General features: G+C 44.3%; 1 protein-coding gene across 16 annotated transcripts in view; it reads right to left on the bottom strand.

The window, feature by feature from the left end:
• Positions 1 to 19691, bottom strand: part of PRUNE2 (prune homolog 2 with BCH domain) — a 279200-nt gene that overhangs the window by 42353 nt on the left and 217156 nt on the right. For 15 of the 16 annotated variants that reach the window (XR_008315441.1, XR_008315442.1, XM_053292147.1 and 12 more), the window contains one exon: positions 4095 to 4174. Coding sequence is in view for 14 of the 16 variants with exons in the window: in XM_053292147.1 (XP_053148122.1) it covers positions 4095 to 4174 (80 nt within the window). In the remaining 2 variants the exon portion in view is untranslated. Of the gene's footprint in view, positions 1 to 3602; positions 3813 to 4094; positions 4175 to 19691 lie in introns of those variants that run through there. The other variant, XM_053292148.1, reaches the window with a different exon arrangement.

Below are 19691 nucleotides of genomic sequence, written 5' to 3'. Positions count from 1 at the left end.
CTCTTCCTTCCATAGCTACCTGCAACACCTGAAAACATGTACCTGAGGCTCAGGGACATATTTCTAGATGCAAAGGCAGCTGTGGAAGCCATGTGTGCTGGCACAGCCTTAGTCTAGAACATTGGCCAATGTCTACTGATTTGAAATCACAGCTTGATATAAATTATTTGAATTCTGGGCTAATTTAATTGAGGTTTGGGGACAGAACTTGAAGCAGTAGCATGACTTCACCCTAACTGGGAAACTACTCCTTCATAATCCAATCTTTAGACTTACTGTGCTAGTACAAGCATGACTGTGGGAAGGACCAACAGTTATGTCAACATAGAGGCACTGTGAACACAGAGACAATACACTGTTGCTCTGCAGCCAAGTTACACACCCGCTGCATGGCAGAAATGCTTGTGCAAATGTTCAAGATAAGGATACCAGTCTGCTGAGACACTATAGCTGTTGAGTTTTATCAGTCCATCCATCTATCCATCTAGCTAGCTAGCTAATTTGTAGACCACCCCAAACTTCTGTCTCTGGGCAGTTTACAACATAATAAAACACACTGAGATAAAAATGAAAACCTTTAAACAATTTAAAACTACAGTCAAGTTAAAAGCTTGGGTGAAAAAAATGTGTCTTTAAAGACTTTTAAAAAGTTGTCAGAGATGGGGAGGCTCTCATTTCAGATGAGCTGGTGGCAACTGCAGACAAACCTCTCCAGATAATCTCAATGGGTAATGGGGCTCATGGTGAAGAAGACATTCTCTTAAATACCCAGGGCCTAAGCTGTTTAGTGCTTTATAACCAGCACCTTGTGTTTTGCCTGGAAACTTTTGGTAGCCAGTGTAGTTCTTTTGGTATGGGGTTAATATGGTCTCTCCAAGATGACCCAGAGACCCACCTGGCTGCCACATTCTGTACTAACTGCAGTTTCTAGACTACGTCCAAAGACAGCCCCACATAGAGCTCATTGCAGTAGTCAAGCCTGGAGGTTACCAGCATATGTACCACTGTTCTGTGGTTGTTTATCTCAAGAAATGGACACAGTTGGCATATCAGCTGAAGCTGATAGAAAGCACCTCTGGTCACTACCTCAACCTGGGACACCAGGGAGAAGTTTGGATCTAGGAGCACCTCCAAACTGCGTATTTGTTCCTTCTGGGGAAGTCTGACCCTATCCAGAACTGGCAGATCAAAATAGTCCCCCAAGTTCCGACCCCACATAATAAGTACCTCCATAATTGCTGAAGAATTTGGTAATTGCTCCAGGATTACATTTTATTTTAATTATTGTAACTGTCTGTAACTATATTATGTTTGTAACTGTATGCCTACCTGTATATACCTGGAGAACATACAAGTCATTCCATTCTTAAAACTAATGGACCGGGTCTCGCGATCAGTGAGATCCGGTTTGGGGCAGTGAGCGGGAAGAGCGGGCTAAGTCCACTCTCCCTGCTCACGAGCAGGCAGGGAGCCCTGGGCGGCCTGATCGGCTGCCCACACGATGGCCGACTCCGTGATGGAGCCGGCGGGGGGTGGGGGTGGGGGGACCATGCGGCCCCCGCAAGTCCCAGTATGCCCTGCATGAGCACGCAGGGCATACTGGGGAGACCCCCCCGGAGCCGGGAGCCAGCTTTTTGCCTCCCGGTCGGGGGTCTACTCATGAGTAGGTGCGGCACGAAGGCACGCCGCAGCTACTCATGATCCTAAAAAGCAGGTTTGCTAGAGCACTTGCTCCACAAACCTGCTTTTTAGCAGGGTTTCTCGAGCAGGTTACCCGCTCAAGAACCACCGGGCTCGGCTGTGAGCCTGGTGGTTCTTACGGTCAACCAAAATCGGGCTAGCCTCTGCTAGCCAGATTTTTGTTGATCGTGAGAATCGCCCCAATGTCTTTCAGTTTGGAGGATTACAAGGATTTGCACATGAACTATATGGCTCCGTTTATACATTTCCATAATGTAGACAGGCTTATCAAGAGGGAAGAATGTGCCATCTTCCTCTGCCTTGTACAATGTGGATAATGTCCTATTTGATATAAACACTCCTCGTGGATGCCTCATTACACAGACTCCTGATTTGTGTAACCCCTCCCCCTTTTCATAAGGGAAGGTTCACATAAATTGAGTGTCCATGCTATTGTGTCTTTGTCTTAAATGTGGCACTCCCCTTCACGGCCCAGGTTCAGAGTGCTCCTGGACCTAGCGTTGACTCTGGATGTGCAGGGGGCAACAGTGACCAGAAGTATGTTTTTCCAACTCAAGCAGTTGTGCCAATTCCACCATTCCTCGAAAGGTCAGATCCGGGCAAAGTGACATACACTTTCGCGACATTACATTTGGATTAATGCAAAGAAATTTATGTGGGTCTATTTTTAAAAAGTGTTTAGAAACCGCAGCTGGTCTAGAATGCCACAACCATGCTGCTGACAGAAGCAGAATACAGGGATCATGTGACTTTCCTGAAACAAGCACTGCATTGGTCCCCAATCTGTTTCCAGACACACAACAAAGTGCTGATTTTGACCTTTACAGCGCTTAATGGTTTAGGATTAGGATACTTGAAGGATCAACTTATCCCATATGAACCTGCTTGCCTCTTCTGAGATGTTCCACTAAGACCAGAGGCTCATCTGGCTGGGACATGGAAAAGGCCCTTCTCTGTGGTGACACCCAGACTCTGGAACTGCCTCCCTCAGGGAGGCTTGTCTTGACCCTTCCCTTTTAACTCACCATGTGATGGGGACACAGCTATAGCAGCATTTGTTAAAGGGCTCTATAGAGCAAGCTGGTGCAGGAGAGAGCTTTGCGGGCTGTGCTTGGTGACTCTGATAGGGCAAGATAAAACAACCACTGCTCTCTTGTGGAGACCAATTCCCCCTGGACAAATAGCAGCTCAGGTGGGGAAGACAAGGTGGCTATTAACAGGGCAGGCGGGGCAAAAGACAGAGTTCAACCTACCTTCTCCCAGATGGCCTCTCTGAGTCCCTGTGGCACCCAAGCTCTGCACCCACATGACCAGCGCTGCCAAGAGCAGCATGGGTAAACAGAAGCTGGGACTCATTCCAGTCTCTGAGACTCCTACTGTGCACCGTGCGCCGAGTGCAGTGCACTTGGGGATTCCCCCAGGGGATGGGCACTCTAGGTGCCTGTCTCTGTTTCAGCTCGCACTGACACACAATCCCGGGAGCTGAATTACGGGTGTGTTTGCACTCTTAACCTCGGCTAAGAATGAGGCTTCAGCTCTGGGTTTAGCACCACATGACCACCAGGATCTGCCTGGATCCTGACGGTTCTCACCAGAAGCCAAGCCCAGGCTTAGCTGCTTAAACCTAAGCTTTGCTGCTCATGAGAACAGCCTCAAGGAGTACTGTATTTACCCGAATAGAAGGTGACTCTGAATTTAAGTAAATGCCTTGAAAGACAGAGGTTAAATACAGCTTATACCTGTATGTATCCAAAAGAAAGAGGACTCTGAATTTAAGATGACACACACACACACCCCGCCCATATTTTACAGGAAAGAACTGGGAAAGAACCTTGTCTTGGGTATGGCTTAATACGATACTTTACACACAGTCAGCTCCTTGATAGCAATGATACCTGTCTGTTCCTGGAACACTATCATCCTTATCTTGGAGCCTGAGCAGTTGCCATTCAGATCTATCTTCGGGATCTCTTATACGTGAAGAAAGTGTGTTATGGAATGGAGCCTAATATGGAAAAGAAGCTTCTTTTCTAGCCAGTGATCTCAGGCAGCCATTTGAACAGCTTTGTTTTGACTGGTATGTCTTTATCTGGAAGCCAACCCTGTATAGGCTAGAGACAAATTTAGCAAGAAAGTGCAGAGCAGCTAATTATCACATGAGCTCAGTGCATTCACAGCCTGATGACACCAAAGCACAGGAGAAAGTGGCTGGTGTGTTGGAAATGATGCTTATTTGTCAAGAAAACTATGGAATTAACTAAATATAAAGTAAAGTTAACACTTTTTCTTCTGACACTGGATATCGTAGCAGCACAGAAACATGTTTCTCAATGAATAATTAAATGCTTAGGAAAAGAGAAAGGATCAAAAACATAATTAAAAGGTTTTCTTACCAGGTCTCATCTCTGCACCACTGGAGTCTAACATAGTCTCACTAAAAGAGATATCCATTCCCACATCCTCTGGTACCAATCTGAAGCATACAGACAAACAAACATTTTTAAAAGGATTTTATGGTAGAGCAAATCACAATTGGATATATAAATAGATACACTATCCATTCTGCTTTCATTAGGGAAAAAGCCAGAAATTTAGGGATACAAAAAATTCCCTAAGTTTTGAAGAAAATTTAGCTCTGCAAGAGAATTACCACTATTGGGTGCAGAATTTGATTTGCCTCAAATGAATCTTCTTTCATGATTCCTCGGACAATGAATATGAAAGAAAAATCCTGCAGCCCCCCAATGTACTCTCCACATCCTAATGATGTAGGCAAGAAAGCAAAGAGAAACACCACATCTCTGATTTGGCTGGACAGAAAGGAAGGAGATATGTCTTGAAGAAGGAGGCACCTCTCCCCTTCACCACTAGACCTTTCTTCTTGGATTGGGCTATAGCTTGGAAGAAGGAACAATCCATTTCAGCCACAGCATGGGAAAAAACAACAACTGATAACTCTGCCTTTATTGAAGAAATTGGGCCTGGTTGGTGCCTCAAACTCTCTCTCAGAAACCTGATTTTCAATTTTGCATCCAAGGACTGGAAATATACATGTTGCTTTTTAAACAAAAAAATACAGAATACATTTTTTAAAAGAACTGCCACATTGCTATAAGTTATATTCATACTGAAGTGATTTGCTACATATTTGGGATCCTGTAGCATTAAATGATCAAGAAATTATGAGAACATATTTTAAGAAGTGGAGGGGTCAAGGTCCTTTGGTGGCCCTCAGGGACATGTTCCCACTGTCAAATAGTGCTTCTGGAACAAGGGTATAGTGTGTGTGTGTGTGGGGGGGGATGTTGTTTGTTTATTTTATTTTTTTACATTTATATCCTACTTTTCCTCCAAGGAGCTCAGAGCAGTGTACATGGTTATGTTTATCCTCACAACAACCCTGTGAGGTAGGTTAGGCTGAGAGATACATGACTGGCCCAAAGGCACCCAGTGAGTTGCATGGCTGAATGGGGATTATGAACCCGAGTCTTCCCGGTCCTAGTCCAACACTCTAACCACTACACGATGCCTTCTTGTGCAAGAGCACCCACGCTTCAGTAGCGGAGGGTTAGCCGTGTGTGTGCATTTGTGTTTTTCTAGAAGCACTTGCTCACCATTGGTCAGGATCTCTTCTAGTGGATTTTTCAAATATACTTTGTGGTCAATTTTCATTAAAGAAATATTTTTATTTTCCAATTCCCTGTGACTGTGTTTTGGAATTCCCATGGATTGTGTTTTGGGATAGTGTCATTGTTTTATGATCAATGTTGAGCCAGGTCTCACGATCAGTGAGACCTGGTTTAGAAGGGTGAGTGGGGAGAGCGGGTTAAGCCTGCTCTCCCCGCACATGAGCAGGGAGGGAACCATGGGTGGCCAGATCAGCCGCCCACACGATTGCTGGCTCTGTGACAGAGCCGGCGGGTGCTGGGGAGCTCGGGGGCCGCATGGCCCCCGGAAACTTCAATATGCCCTGCACATGTGTGCAAGGCATACTGGAGAGACTCCCGGAACTGGGAGGTGGCTTTTCACCACCCCTCTAGGGGTCTACTCATGAGTAACCATGGTGCGGAGCCGCGCTGCGGCTACTCACGACCTTTAAAATCAGGTTTGCAGAGCACTCGCGGTTTTAGGGGAGGTTTTAGGGGAGGCGGTTACCCGCCTAGGAACCACCAGGCTCACAGATGAGCCTGGTCATTCACATGATGGGGTGAAATCGGGCTAGCCTCCGCTAGCCTGATTTTGCCCTATCGTGTGAATAGCCTTGTTGTCTTATTAGTCAAAGCTGCTTTCTAGTTTTGGTATGATTTGTTAGCTGGCAAATGGAGAGGTTGTTCTCACAACTGGATGGATGGGGTGGTGGGAGATGGGCTGAAGATGCTTGCTTTACTCACATACACCCCAGCTGCCCTAACCTGATCTTGGCTGCTTGTGAGAACAGCCTCAGATGCTATTAATAATCAATGCAGCAGATAATCTTAGTATAAAATAAATTATATCAAAGCTTCAATATGAAGGGAAATGGAAGATATTTCCTATGAAGAAACTTCTAGACACATGTTAGAAGTTTATATCATTATAAGTAACATGGAGAGAATTAACAGGAGGAAATTTCACTAGACCCCTGTTCAGACATTACTTTACAGAGCATACAGGTGTCTGTATGCAAGTACATGTTTTTGTGTGAATGACTGAATGCTAAAAGTGTTATGTTAAAGTGTTAAAAGTGAACCTGGGCACAGGCCTCCTCAAAGGCTGGGTACTGACAGGAAGCGTACTATTATACATGTGCTATATATAATGTGTGAATAACTGTATGGATATACATATTCGTATGGGTATACACTGTACACAGATTGCAGGTGTGTGGAACATAACATGTAAAAAGAGCTTAGAAGTCAAAGTGATCTAAAATCAAGATACATACATTTATGAATGAACACAGAACAAAGGAATTAAGCAGTACAAATATATTTAGGGAGCTCTGTATCTTCTAGCTATGAGTCAGTACAGTAATGGCATTTTTTTCACCTCCAAGAATAATACTGTGTTATGTGCTATAGAACCAGGAGAGACAGTCTGCATGTGCATATATTTTAACTAATTGTTTTATTATTTATTCAATTTATTTTCACAACCATAGTATGTGAATGATGCCAGATTTAGCAGAGAACACGTTGTTTCTGATGACCACAACATTAACACACTGCTAACCCTAGCATTAGCAACTCTCATATTTTCATGACAATATGATCATTAGAGCTTTTCATAGAATGGTAATGTGATCCTGCTCACATGCTTGAATGCTCTTCCATACAAAAACTGTTCTTGCACATATAAAGGTGTGTCAGGTTGAAGGGTTCTAGGCTAGCCTAGATTTCTTTTTGGTATCTGTTTAGCTATGTAGAGAAGATGTGTTTGTGTGGAAGAGTATTCAGTCCAATGAGCTGCAAGCTGCAGTCTGAAATGGCACAGGACAGACACAGGCTTAACATCGTATGCAAGAACTGAGCCTAAGTACACTTTGTAGGTTCTGCTCCTTCTTCCTGACACCTTGAAGCAGGAACTGGAATATAAAAAATATTTCCCAACTTTTCTATCTTGCTCCCTCCATTTCTTCCTAATTACAGTTAAGGGGTTGTGCCATTAATAGACTCAGACATTTTAAGTACTCAGACTTAAAATAGTACTCATACACTTCTAATAAAGAAAGCACTTAAGTGCACTGCTGAATTGTACCTAAAAAGATCAATTATTTGGGGCTGAAGATGGGTAAATATATATTTCTGTAGCTGTAGCCATAAACCTTTTAATCACATTCAGTACAGAATAAAGAGCACTAAAACCAATTTATCTCTTTTGGCTTAAGTGTCCATTGTCAAGAATTAGGCTTAAACATTCTTAGTTCTGTGTTGGATTGTGGCCTTTCTCTCACCACCTCAAAGGCAGCTTTAGTAATTGCTCATGTGAGACACATCTGCCCATTACTAATTCAATTCACATCATAATATCCACATGTTTACAGTGTTTTGAATTACGAAGTAGGATAGTTGAAAATGTATCCATTTATAACTGTGCAATCATAGTATGTTCCTTCAAAACTGAGGTCAAGAGCTGGGTTTATGTTTCCTGAGAAAAATGGGATGATGACAGGGATCAGTGCATAAAACAGTGCTTAAATGTACAGTAGACCTTCCACCTTTAGGTTATCCCGCTCCCCACCCACTCCAGTTTCCTCTGGGCCATATTATCTATATACTTTCTCTTTTAGCCAGCATGTGTGCCCAGGCTTTGGAGGTGGAACTCTTACGACACGCTGTGAGAGTTCCGGCATTGGGTGGGAGGACGTTGGAAGATGACAGCTGGGCCTGGCCGCGGGATAATGGAAGTGGCGGCAGCAATGGATGCGGCCTGCTCGCCCAGCCATATTGGGCAGTGGGCCCAGCCTTGGTGAGAAGGAGGAGTAGGAGGTGGCGGCCTGGGGGCCAAGAAGCCAAGAAGGTGCGGGGGAAGGGGGAACCACTGGCCCCAAAGCCGGTGGGCTGAGGAGGAGCCACAGTGGCTGCCGCCCGAAAATGGTGGAAGGGAGGGAGCCAGGCGGCAGGCTGAGGGGCGGCAGCCGCCACCTGAAAATAGCAAGGAGGGAGGCTGCCGGCAGGCTGAAGAGGAGGTGCAGCAGGATGGCAGGAGGCGCGGTGCGGGGAGGGCAGGAGAGTCTGGGGCAGGAGGTTGGGGGGAGTTTACTGACGCACAGATGCTCTATGCGGGGTCAGCTAGTTAGAAGTATTTGCTACCTTAGCCCTCAGCGAATCCATCTATGGTGTCAATGGAGATGCAATAAGTCTCCCAGGGACCAATTCTGGCAGACTGCTCTCTGAATGCAACTTCAAGATAAGCATAATGAATACTAAAGAGTTACTAGGAATGACTTGCAATCTCTAACACTGACGAGTCTGGTGTATGATCCCACAAGAGCTCTCAATTTCTTGTGATCCTTATCTGAGAAAGGTCAAACACACTTTTGCTCTGTTTTTCTCCCTCTTGGTCAGATGTATCCCCTCCTCAAAAAACAAACAAACAAAAAAAGCCTAGGAAAATATCAGGTAGATTTATTTATTTTAACTCATGTGTCTCTTCTGCTTATTTTTCTACACCATAATTGAAAAAGATTGTTTTTCAGTTCAATAGGTCTCAGTGCATCTCATCAAGTTCCTCATAACAAGCACTTCCTACTGATAGCCCTGTCCTAAGGCATCCCTCGATAACTGTTGAATCAGAGCAAGATACATCCTGCACTTTCTTCTTTGGTGGGTTCTCTTCTGCAGAGGTCATCATTCATTGCCCCTAGGGGGAAACCCTAGCAACTAAAATGGGGTTGAAAGAGGCAGGTGGGTGGTAGGTAGGAGGTCACCTTTATGCACAGTGGTGCGGTGGCTTCTTGGCAGTGGCAGCAGTTCCCCGCCAGTGCTCCTCCTATCAGAAGGGGCTGGATTCAGGCCCCTGCCAGCCTGTGCTGGTGGGAGGAGTGCCAGTGGGGCTCAGGGGAGCTGCCGCTAGCCTGCCGCTGAGCGGCAGCCACCACCACTGCCATGCATAAAGGTAATCTTTGCTCCCCCTGCCTTTTTCACCCCCATTTTAGTTGCTAGAGTTCCTCCTTTGCTTATAAAGGGGAACCTTACTGGATGCCCCTTTACAAGGATCACAAATGGTGCTGAACTGGGCCAAACTGGTTCGAGTGTATGGATTGAACTGGTTCACTGACTGCCAGTTTGGTCCAAATTCAGTTCAAATTTGAACCAAACCAGCCAGAACAGTTCCATGCACACCCCTAATACATTGCAGCTCTCTTGAGTTCTAGAACCAAACAACCATGTAACCAACAAGATGTGTTTCAACACGATGAAGTTCATCAGAGTATTTACACTGCATCTAGCTAAAAAATGCTGGGTATTCCCCACACATTTAGGATGGGGGACATCTTGCTTGGCAGCAGTACATGAGAAAAGGATCCAGGTGTCTTAGCGGATGAAAAGTTGAATGTGACCAGCAGTGTGATACAAGTGCTTAAAAGCTACTTATTCTTTGGGCTGCATTAACAGAGAAACAGTGTCCAGCTCACGAAAAGTAAACGTTCCACTTTATTCTGCATTGGGCAGACCTCTCTTAGAACATAGGCTGATATACCGCGCAGCATACCACCCACCAAAGGAGGACATGCACATGCAGCTTAAAAGCCAGCCAAGAGCCCATCCTCACTGGCAGCTGAGGCAGAGGGGGCTCCATGCACATTCAGCTGTGTGTAATTGCTGCTGTGCCACTACTGACAGTTTTGGTAGCAGTGGGGCAGCAGCTATAACATACAGCTGAGTGTGCACAGATCCTGCCCCCACCTCTGCTGCCAGTGGTAATGGGCTCTTGGCTAGCTTGCAATCCATGCACATACATCCCTCTTTGATGGGAGGCATGCTGCACAGTATATCAGCCACTGTCTGGACACTGAATTTTAAGAAGGATATTGATCAACTGAAACAGATTCAGGGGAATGCAAAACAAAAATTATGAGGGGGTCTGGAAACCAAATTCTATGAGAAATTGTTAAAGGAGCTGGGTAGATAGATTCCTTTATTATGGTCACCGACCAGATAACAATCATATAGTTTAGCAAACAGAGAGGAACTACATCAAAGTAAGCATCTCTTGACATATTTTACAGGGTATAAAGCAAAATTAAGCCACATTTAAGGAAATAAAGTCATTATGATCAGATATAAAATAAACAATAAAGGAAAACATGCACAGTTGTTTAAATGGCACCTGTGCTGCAGAGCCGAGCTGAATAGGGCATTTTCTTAAATTTCCCATCTAGTACCACTGTAGGGTGTGCATTAAAGTGAGAAAGGGTCATTGCTCTCCTAAATATCAACTTTGTTAGATGATTTAAATAGCTTGCAGGTCTCAAAGAAATGAACTGGTTAGACAGAAATATGCCTTTTGGAAGACTGGCTAGATCTAATTGCCCTTCAACATCCAGTACTCATTGCTTGAGTGTTCTTTTGGCCTGATCAGGTCCCATCTTAGTAAGTTTTTCCTGTGATAAGCCATAAGAGTATAATTTCTGCTCTAAGGACCTTTTCCATTTTGAGTCAATGTTATCAGTCAAGATCATGGAAACTAACTCTACTGGGCAGAATAATAGTCTTAATCAGTACTAGCTGATCTGGTGCAGAGCATCTGCGCACCTAGTTCTCCATCTCTCCTCCCCATCTTCATTTCCCCCCTCCCTTCAGCCCGTCTCCATTCTGCTTTCCTTTCCTTCCCGTCAGCCAGCCTGGCAGTGCTCTTCTTTCCCTCCCTGCCCACCAGTGGTGGTTTCCCTTGCCCACCTGCCATCTGGCTGCATCCCAGCCACCTGCCATCCTGGTGGTTGCTGCTTCTCCTCTGCGGCTGCCTGCTAGCCTGGTGGTCACTGCTTCTGTACCACAGCCACCTGCCAGCCTGACGGCGGCCGCTTCTCCCCTGCAGCCACCCACCACTTCTCTGTGGCTGGCTTGGTGGCGGCCACTTCTCTTCAGCCAGGTCACACGTCTCCATCGCTAATTGGCAGCTCGCTCTCGAACTCTCGCAAGAGCTGTCATGCATGAGATTAGTGACAGGTACGTTTAGGAGAATTAGATAGATAGATAGATAGATAGATAGATAGATAGATAGATAGATAGATAGATAGATAGATGTGAAAACACACAGCCAGAGCTCCATCTCTACCTTAATTACACCAGCTTCTCGATGGAGACGACACTGGGGATGCAACGTGGAACCTGGAATACAGATCTTAAGAATTTTATTAAACAGATTCCAGCAACGTGCAGTTGTTATAAGGGCCAAGCTGAGCTCCATATAGGATTTGTGCCTGAGATTTTGCCCAAAATAGCCTTACTACAGCTGGAGCCTCCTATGGAAAAATGAAAAGATTTTATAGTGGATGCTGATTTCTGGGCATTTGGGATAAAGGAGCTGGATATGTTTAGATTAGAGAAGAGAAGACTAAGATCAGAAGATCTCCAAGGTTCCTTCCAACTCTAAAATCCTATGATTCTATGTTGTAAGTTGGTGTTTTTTTTAATTCATTCTACAGTTATCAGCACCTGGGTTCACAGTGCTGGGTTCATGGTGCTACTTCCTTGATTTTCTCCTTAAATTGATTGACATTGTTAGTAATGGCATGGGTAATTTTGAGAAGTATATTCAGCTAAAGAGGACTAATAAGAAATATCATTAATTCTATGTATGAGCCTTAGCTTTTTATGCTGAATAGCTAACTAGGGCATTCAGAAGAAATTCTGCAGAGTCAGCCAGAAATATGCTACAGACAACTAACAGCTGCAACAAAAGATATAAGATCAGGAAATACAGCAGCAGTTTGCCAGGATAGAAAAAGGAAAAGGAGGAGTTCTGACAGTAATAATAGGTCACAAACCAGAAAGAGTCAAGAGAATTATGAAAACATTCCATTTAAAATCAGAAGCAATAAATAAATACATATTTATCCAGCTAAGCCACTTACCACCCAGAGACATAAGTTTTGGGCAGTATAAAAATGTGTTAAATAAAATAATACTCAGGGCAGTGTTTGAAGTGGCTTCCTAACTCCAATCAATCAATCAAAATGTATTATGATCTTAGATTTTATGCTGACCTTGGGTTGCAAATAAAGAACTTTGACTTTGATCTTAGATCACATACAAGCATCAGTAAAAAATAGAAGTAAATAAAATAAGTATTCCATGTCAACAGATAGGAGGGTATAATCCACAATCATCACTGGTACTAACTTGACCTAAGGGGCAGCTGTTAATTGTTGCTTCCTGCTTAGAGACATTTCCCAACAATTTCTCTTCAACAGGTAACTTCCATTAATTTGTCCTAAAGAGGTTCCTATGGCAGTGAAATTAATATATTCAAATTCTCTAGAGACAATCAGTATGATTGGCACTGAGTAGTTAAGAAAGGAATGTTCCCACTTGACCACTGGAGCAGAACAGGAGTTCAAGTGATCTTTTTTCAACCTAACACCATATACCTGGGGAATCAGTTCACACACATGATTTCTCAGCATATGACTCAGTAAGCAGGAGAGTGAAGGAGTTGAAGCCACTTTGTCATCTGGCCTTTTTACATCTCTGGCTGTGGGAGGACTTTTGCTACAGGTTCCTCTCTGCTCTGGCTCTGCTGAGGCTAATTATCTTCTGATGTGCAACAGCTGCTGGAGGGAGATCACAAGTGAAGAGGTGTGGTTGGCTCCCCTGCTGATAAGAGGGAGGCAAGTGGTTGCTTGGCATGCCTTCTGGGTGGGCTGCCAAAGGGGGACAGTCTATTGGGGAGGATGGGTTTTTCTTGTATTTATGACAGCTTCTGGGTGGGATCAGAGACATTTATAGCCAGTTTTTTGGGGAGAACATTTTGTTAGAGGTCCTTTTTATTATTAGGAAGGAATTCCTTTTGCTCTTTGTTAGTGTCTGGCTAGTTACAGTTACAGGTGAAACTCAAAAAATTAGAATATTGTGCAAAAGTTCATTAATTTCAGTAATGCAAATTAAAAGATGAAACTGATATATGAGATAGATGCATTACATGTAAAGCGAGATAAGTCAAGCCTTAATTTGTTATAATTGTGATGATCATGGTGTACAGCTCATGAGAACCCCAAATCCACAATCCCAGAAAATTAGAATATTGTGAAAAGGTTCAACAGTCTAGGCTCCAGGTGTCCCACTCCAATCAGCTAATCAATCCATAACACCTGCAATGGGTTCCTGAGCCTTTAAATGGTCTCTCAGTCTGGTTCATTAGGAATCACAATCATGGGAAAGACTGCTGACTTGACAGTTGTGCAGAAAACCATCATTGACACCCTCCATAAGGAGGGAAAGCCTCAAAAGGTAATTGCAAAAGAAGCTGGATGTTCCCAAAGTGCTGTATCAAAGCACATTAATAGAAAGTTATGTGGAAGGGAAAAGTGTGGAAGAAAAAGGTGCACAAGCAGGGATGACCACAGCCTGGAGAGGATTGTCAGGAAAAGGCCATTCAAAAGTGTTGGGGACTTTCACAAGGAGTGGACTGAGGCTGGAGTTAGTGCATCAAGAGCCACCACACACAGACGGATCCTGGACATGGGCTTCAAATGTCGTATTCCTCTTGTCAAGCCGCTCCTGAACAACAAACAACGTCAGAAGCGTCTTACCTGGGCTCAAGAAAAAAAGAACTGGTCTGTTGCTCAGTGGTCCAAAGTCCTCTTTTCTGATGAGAGCAACTTTTGCATCTCATTTGGAAACCAAGGACCCAGAGTCTGGAGGAAGAATGGAGAGGCACACAATGCAAGATGCTTGAAGTCCAGTGTGAAGTTTCCACAGTCTGTGTTGATTTGGGGAGCCATGTCATCTGCTGGTGTTGGTCCACTGTGCTTCATTAAGTCCAGGCTCAACGCAGCCGTCTATCAGGAGATTTTGGAGCACTTCATGCTTCCTTCCGCAGACGAGATGTATGGGGATGCTGACTTCATTTTCCAGCAGGACTTGGCACCTGCCCACACTGCCAAAAGTACCAAAACCTGGTTCAGTGACCATGGGATTACTGTGCTTGATTGGCCAGCAAACTTGCCTGACCTGAACCCCATAGAGAATCTATGGGGCATTGCCAAGAGAAGGATGAGAGACATGAGACCAAACAATGCAGAAGAGCTGAAGGCTGCTATTGAAGCATCCTGGTCTTCCATAACACCTCAGCAGTGCCACAGGCTGATAGCATCCATGCCATGCCGCATTGAGGCAGTAATTGCTGCAAAAGGGGCCCAAACCAAGTACTGAATACATATGCATGCTTATACTTTTCAGAGGTCCGATATTGTTCTATTTACAATCCTTGTTTTATTGGTTTCATGTAATATTCTAATTTTCTGGGATTGTGGATTTGGGGTTCTCATGAGCTATACGCCATGATCATCACAATTATAACAAATTAAGGCTTGACTTATCTCGCTTTGCATGTAATGCGTCTATCTTATATATCCGTTTCACCTTTTAATTTGCATTACTGAAATTAATGAACTTTTGCATGATATTCTAATTTTTTGAGTTTCACCTGTATGTGTCAGGGGTCTGGTTCAGGAGCTTAGAGGGTAGGGAGCACCTTTGGGGGTTCAGGAATGGCTATTACAGTAATGGTGGGGGATAGCAGATTTGGCATTGGCAGGTCAGCAGGCCATTACATGGGAAGGGAGATCAGAAATGTAATAGCTGTTGGTTTCCCCTTTCAGCTGTCCTGTCAGCTCTCAGGCCTTGGTGAGTAGTTTGAACCACTCACAGCACCTGATCTTGCTCCTTTTGTAATGCCAGGTCAGTTTAAAGCAACACCGAAATCATCCATGATTTGATCATGGATGAGAAAGCCAACTTGGCTTGCTTAACTGAGATGGGGGTGGGTGGGTTTAGTGGGCCGGTATGGGCTCATCTTCTCCCTGCTGGGTACTCTATGGTAGAGCAGGTTAGAGGAAAGGGGTGGGGGTGTGGAGTGGCCGTGATCCAGCTCCCCTACCAGAATCCCTGTGAGAGAACTGGACCATATTGAGTGTGTGTACCTTGGCCTGGGGACTTGGGATAGACTGGGGAGTCTATTGGTGTACTGAGCAACCTGTTGCCCAAGTGCTATTTTTCTTTTGCATATATATATAAAATGTATACATTTGCTCCTCCTATGGTCTATTTTTGTTGGGTAGGTTACCCTTTTTACTCTAGCTTATTTTGGGAGGTGCTCCTTTTCTTCACCCACTGGTCTCCCATCCAAGGGACTGATTGAGTGCACACCTGCCCAGCTTAAGGAAACATTCTGAGAGCCTTAGTCTTGCCCTGTCTCCCCACACCCCCAAATTAGGAATAGTTTGGGAGATGCTTACAGGTTGGGATGGTGGGAGGATGCATTGGCTGCAATTTGAATAAATACTTAGAATAGACCTTGCTGAGGTTTGTGCCCTAGCCTGTGTATTGGATTGTGCTGCTGTCTCAATAAGTTTCTCAGTATGCTGGGCCTCTCAAGTGTTACACAAAAGTTCAATGAAACATTATTCTGAGATTCACTGGTGGCAGCATTCCCTCAAACAGGTAATTCTAGTTGACTACAACTCCCACCATCCCCAGCTGTGATGGTCTTTGGCTTGGAATTATGGGTGTTGTAGTCAACAACATTTGGGATTCCCTGTTAGAGGGAACACTGATTGGTGGTGGAGTTTAGAAAGGCTTATATCCAAGTTGTCACCAGTTTTGTTGCAGTGCTCAGTAGGGCATGATGAGATTCATTTGTGGTGGTAGTTTAGTAAGCTTTTTATATCAAGTGTGTCACCTGCTTAAATCCAATGTTGGTTGGTCAGTATTGTTACTTACTTGTACAGTAAGGGTCCCTGAGCCTTTCAAAGAGGGAGATTGATTAAACTTTTCCTGCTGTGAAAAGCCTAAATGATGGGGAATGCTTAACAAGTTCAAGTTCTGTCAAGATTTTCTATACTTGATTCAGAAAGGTGTATCTCTTGGTATGTGTTGGCTGATTATGTATTCCTGAGGTTCTCTAAGAGAACCTCCTGGTGAGTTCAGTTGCTATTTGTACCATCAAGAATGCATGTGTTTAAAAATAGTGTGTCATGGTGTATGTGTGGGATGATTATGCTTATGTGTATTTGTGGGATGATGATGCTTAACGCAGCTGGGGTGGGCTGGGCTCCAGAGGCCTTCAGGTGATGATGGCTAACTTGTGGGGGGCCCCTCTGGGGGGGACTCCAAAGGCCTTTAGTTCCAGGCTCCAAAATCACCTAGGTGCGCCCCTACATCCCAGGCATTAAAAGATATGCACGAGGGTTTTGATATGCTCCATCTGCACAGAGGTTTTGAAAGTGTATTTATGTGGGTGCATTACCAAGCTAGCTAAAGTACTGATATTTCCACCAGTACAATATGAAGCTGCAATGAGAGACTCTGTGGAAAACCTCAGGAGTATCTGGTCAAAACATCTCAGTTTTGAGATCCCAGCCTCATTTCAAACAGCCTCTTGCTTTGTGCGTGTGCTTTTGTTCACATAAGTTTCTGGCAGACAGCTTCCCCAATCTGTGTCTTTGATGGCCTTTGACTTTCTTTCTTTCTTTCTTTCTTTCTTTCTTTCTTTCTTTCTTTCTTTCTTTATTTATGCACATTTATATCCTGCCTTTCCAAATCCAAAGGAAAGCTCAAGGTGGCACACAAGATGAAAAACAATTGTTATACAAAATCAAACCCCATAAAATAGCTCAAAACAGCATAAAATGATCAAAACTATCAAATCAGATGGGAGAGTAAAAACCATACATTATAAAAATATAATGCAGCTCAAAACCAACTGAACCACTAAAATCGAAACAAATAAATACATCAAACAAAGAGAGAGAACAGACAATGAAATATACAAAGAGAGGAAACAAGATGTTGGTAGGGAGTTTCACAGATGTCAAGGAGTGTTAATGTTTCAGATGTTTTCCCTCATCTTATGATGGCCCTTGATTTCTTGTATCTGACCTGGTGTGCTGATTCAACCTTTTAATCGAATTTCTTGTGTAAAAGATGTTGGGGTGGAGGAATTATAGGAAGAAAAAGGCAATCTTCCTCCTCACCTGAAGCCTCCTTTGTTCTATGCATGACAAAGTGTTCTTGTAGCTATTTTTATTTTAAGAGTACTTAAACATTGTTGTGTTTTCAACAGCTAAAAATTAAGGCTACCTGGCCTGATCCACACCATATAGCAAGTAGAATTCAACAAATGATGTTCTTACGTTTTAATCTCTCTCCCCTCCCCCTGCCACGTAGGCTGGTTCAAACACCACCCTTGCCCTCATGATTAAGTAAGGCGCCCATTCGGGTGTCCTTCCAGGGCCCTCTTGGCCCATCCTTTTACCATATGGAGGAGAATGGCTCCTCTACATGGACACTAGTCACTCATTGTTATGGTTGCTGTATTCTGGTTTTCCAAATTTGGGTGCCTAATTTGCATATTATGTAAATTGGCTTGAAAATAATTTTCGAGCAGAATAATGTCTGTATGTTTTGCTCTAGAACTCTTCTTCTACAAGGGCTAGAGCTTAGCTTTAAAAAAGAAAAAAAAAGATGAAAGCTGAAATCCAGGCAAATCTGGGTGGGCTAAGCAATCTGGGTAAGATCCTTAAAATCCGGGTGAAACACAAAATTTCAGGGGGCATGGCAATTCTACTCTTTGTACAAATGCTGAATATAATGTCTGAATAAGGCTAATGTGTGATCTTGACCAGGTACATATGAACCAGGTCTCAGCGTGGGAAAGCCCCTCGATTGCTGAATATATGGCACAGAAAAACTGAATGAAAGATTCATGCCTGCTCATCTTAGGTTAAGGAAGAAGTCATTACTTTTACTTACAGCTGTTTAACAGACACTGTGCAATCATAATCACATCACAGGCAGGTGATTTAAGAAAGCTGATTAATTTTACAGCCTCCAGAGAGTTAAATTTCAATAGACACATTATGTAGGATTTGATGAACTTATCTAGGATGTATACAGTCATCCCTCAACTGCAGTTTTCCCAATCATGGTTTTGAGTATCTGCAATTGGCAAAAGGAGATCTCCCTCGCCAACTGCGATTTGAGTATCCGTGAATCTCGCAGGTTTTCATTGACGTGAGAAGGGGGAAACTTGAGGAGAGTCAGAGGAGCGTTGGAGATGTGTCGGAGTAGTGTTTGAGAGCTGTTTCTGAGGTGTTTAGAGGTAATGAAGTGGGAGAGATGGAGGTGGGAGCTGCGGGAATTGTGGGCTGCTTTGTCTTAACTCCCTGCTTTTGAGCTGGTTGCTGCTGGGGGAGCCTGCATGGATTGGGGGGCTGCATGGCTGCTGTGCCTTCACTGTTGCTTTTGCACTGCTTTAGGGAAAGGTAGAGAAGTGAGAGAGAGAGGTGTGTAGTGTTGAAAAATGGGTCCAAAACATGCAGACAAGGAAAAGGGGAAGCTGTGGCCAAGCGGGCAAGGAATGTGATGTTCCTGAGGGACTGCCTGAGGGAGGGCTGCCAAAGCAATAGCAGGGTTGGGAGATTGTTCAGGGTCAACAAATCGACCATCCGCAGCATAAAGAAGGAGGATGCCATCAGAGGCAGTGTTGCCAGTGGAACCCAATCCTCAAAGTCTCCTACAGGCCATGGGACCCATCACTGAGAAAATGGAGAAGGCCCTAAACATATGGATGGAGGACCAGACACAGAAGGTCCCTCTCGGCACCCGCATGATCATGACCAAAGAGTGGTGACTCTACTGGCATCTGGTGGAGAGTTCTGGAGAGGGAGACCCCAAAAAGTTTCAAGCCAGCAAGGGCTGGTTTGAAAACTTCAAGAAGCACTTCAGCCTGCACAATATGAAGCTTGTTGGAGATTGCTTCTGCAGACCATGAGGCTGCAGCTGCTTTTCCTGTTGAGCTGAAAAGGCTAATAGGAGAGAAGGGCTATATATCGGACCAGGTCTTTAACGTGGACGAGACTGGACTCTTCTGGAAGAGGATGCCTAACCACACCTTTCTCACCGAGGAGGAGAGAAGGGCTCCAGCATTCAAGGCTGTGAAGGACAGGCTGACCCTTCTCTTCTGTGCCAGTGTCTCAGGTGGCTATATGGTCAAGCCCATCCAAAAATCCATGGGCACCGAAGTGCATGAACATGAACCACCTCCTGTTTTGGGCTGCAAACCAGAAGGCCTGGGTAATGCACTCCATCTTCATGCCTTCATTTGACTGCTTCATGCACGAAGTGGAGCACTACTAGAGAAAATAACCTGGCCTTCAAGGCGCTGCTGCTCTTGGACAATGCCCCAGGGCATCCTCTGGACCTGCTCTTTGCCCAGCCTTTACTTGACCAAAGTAAAGACTTTGCATGGGCTGGTATGTGGTATTTTGATGATGGCTTTAGAAA

The sequence above is a fragment of the Hemicordylus capensis genome, chromosome 2, assembly GCF_027244095.1.
Source record: "Hemicordylus capensis ecotype Gifberg chromosome 2, rHemCap1.1.pri, whole genome shotgun sequence".
Lineage (NCBI taxonomy): Eukaryota > Metazoa > Chordata > Lepidosauria > Squamata > Cordylidae > Hemicordylus > Hemicordylus capensis.
The sequence above is the reverse complement of the archived record's forward strand: the minus strand, read 5'-3'. Positions and strand labels throughout refer to the sequence as shown.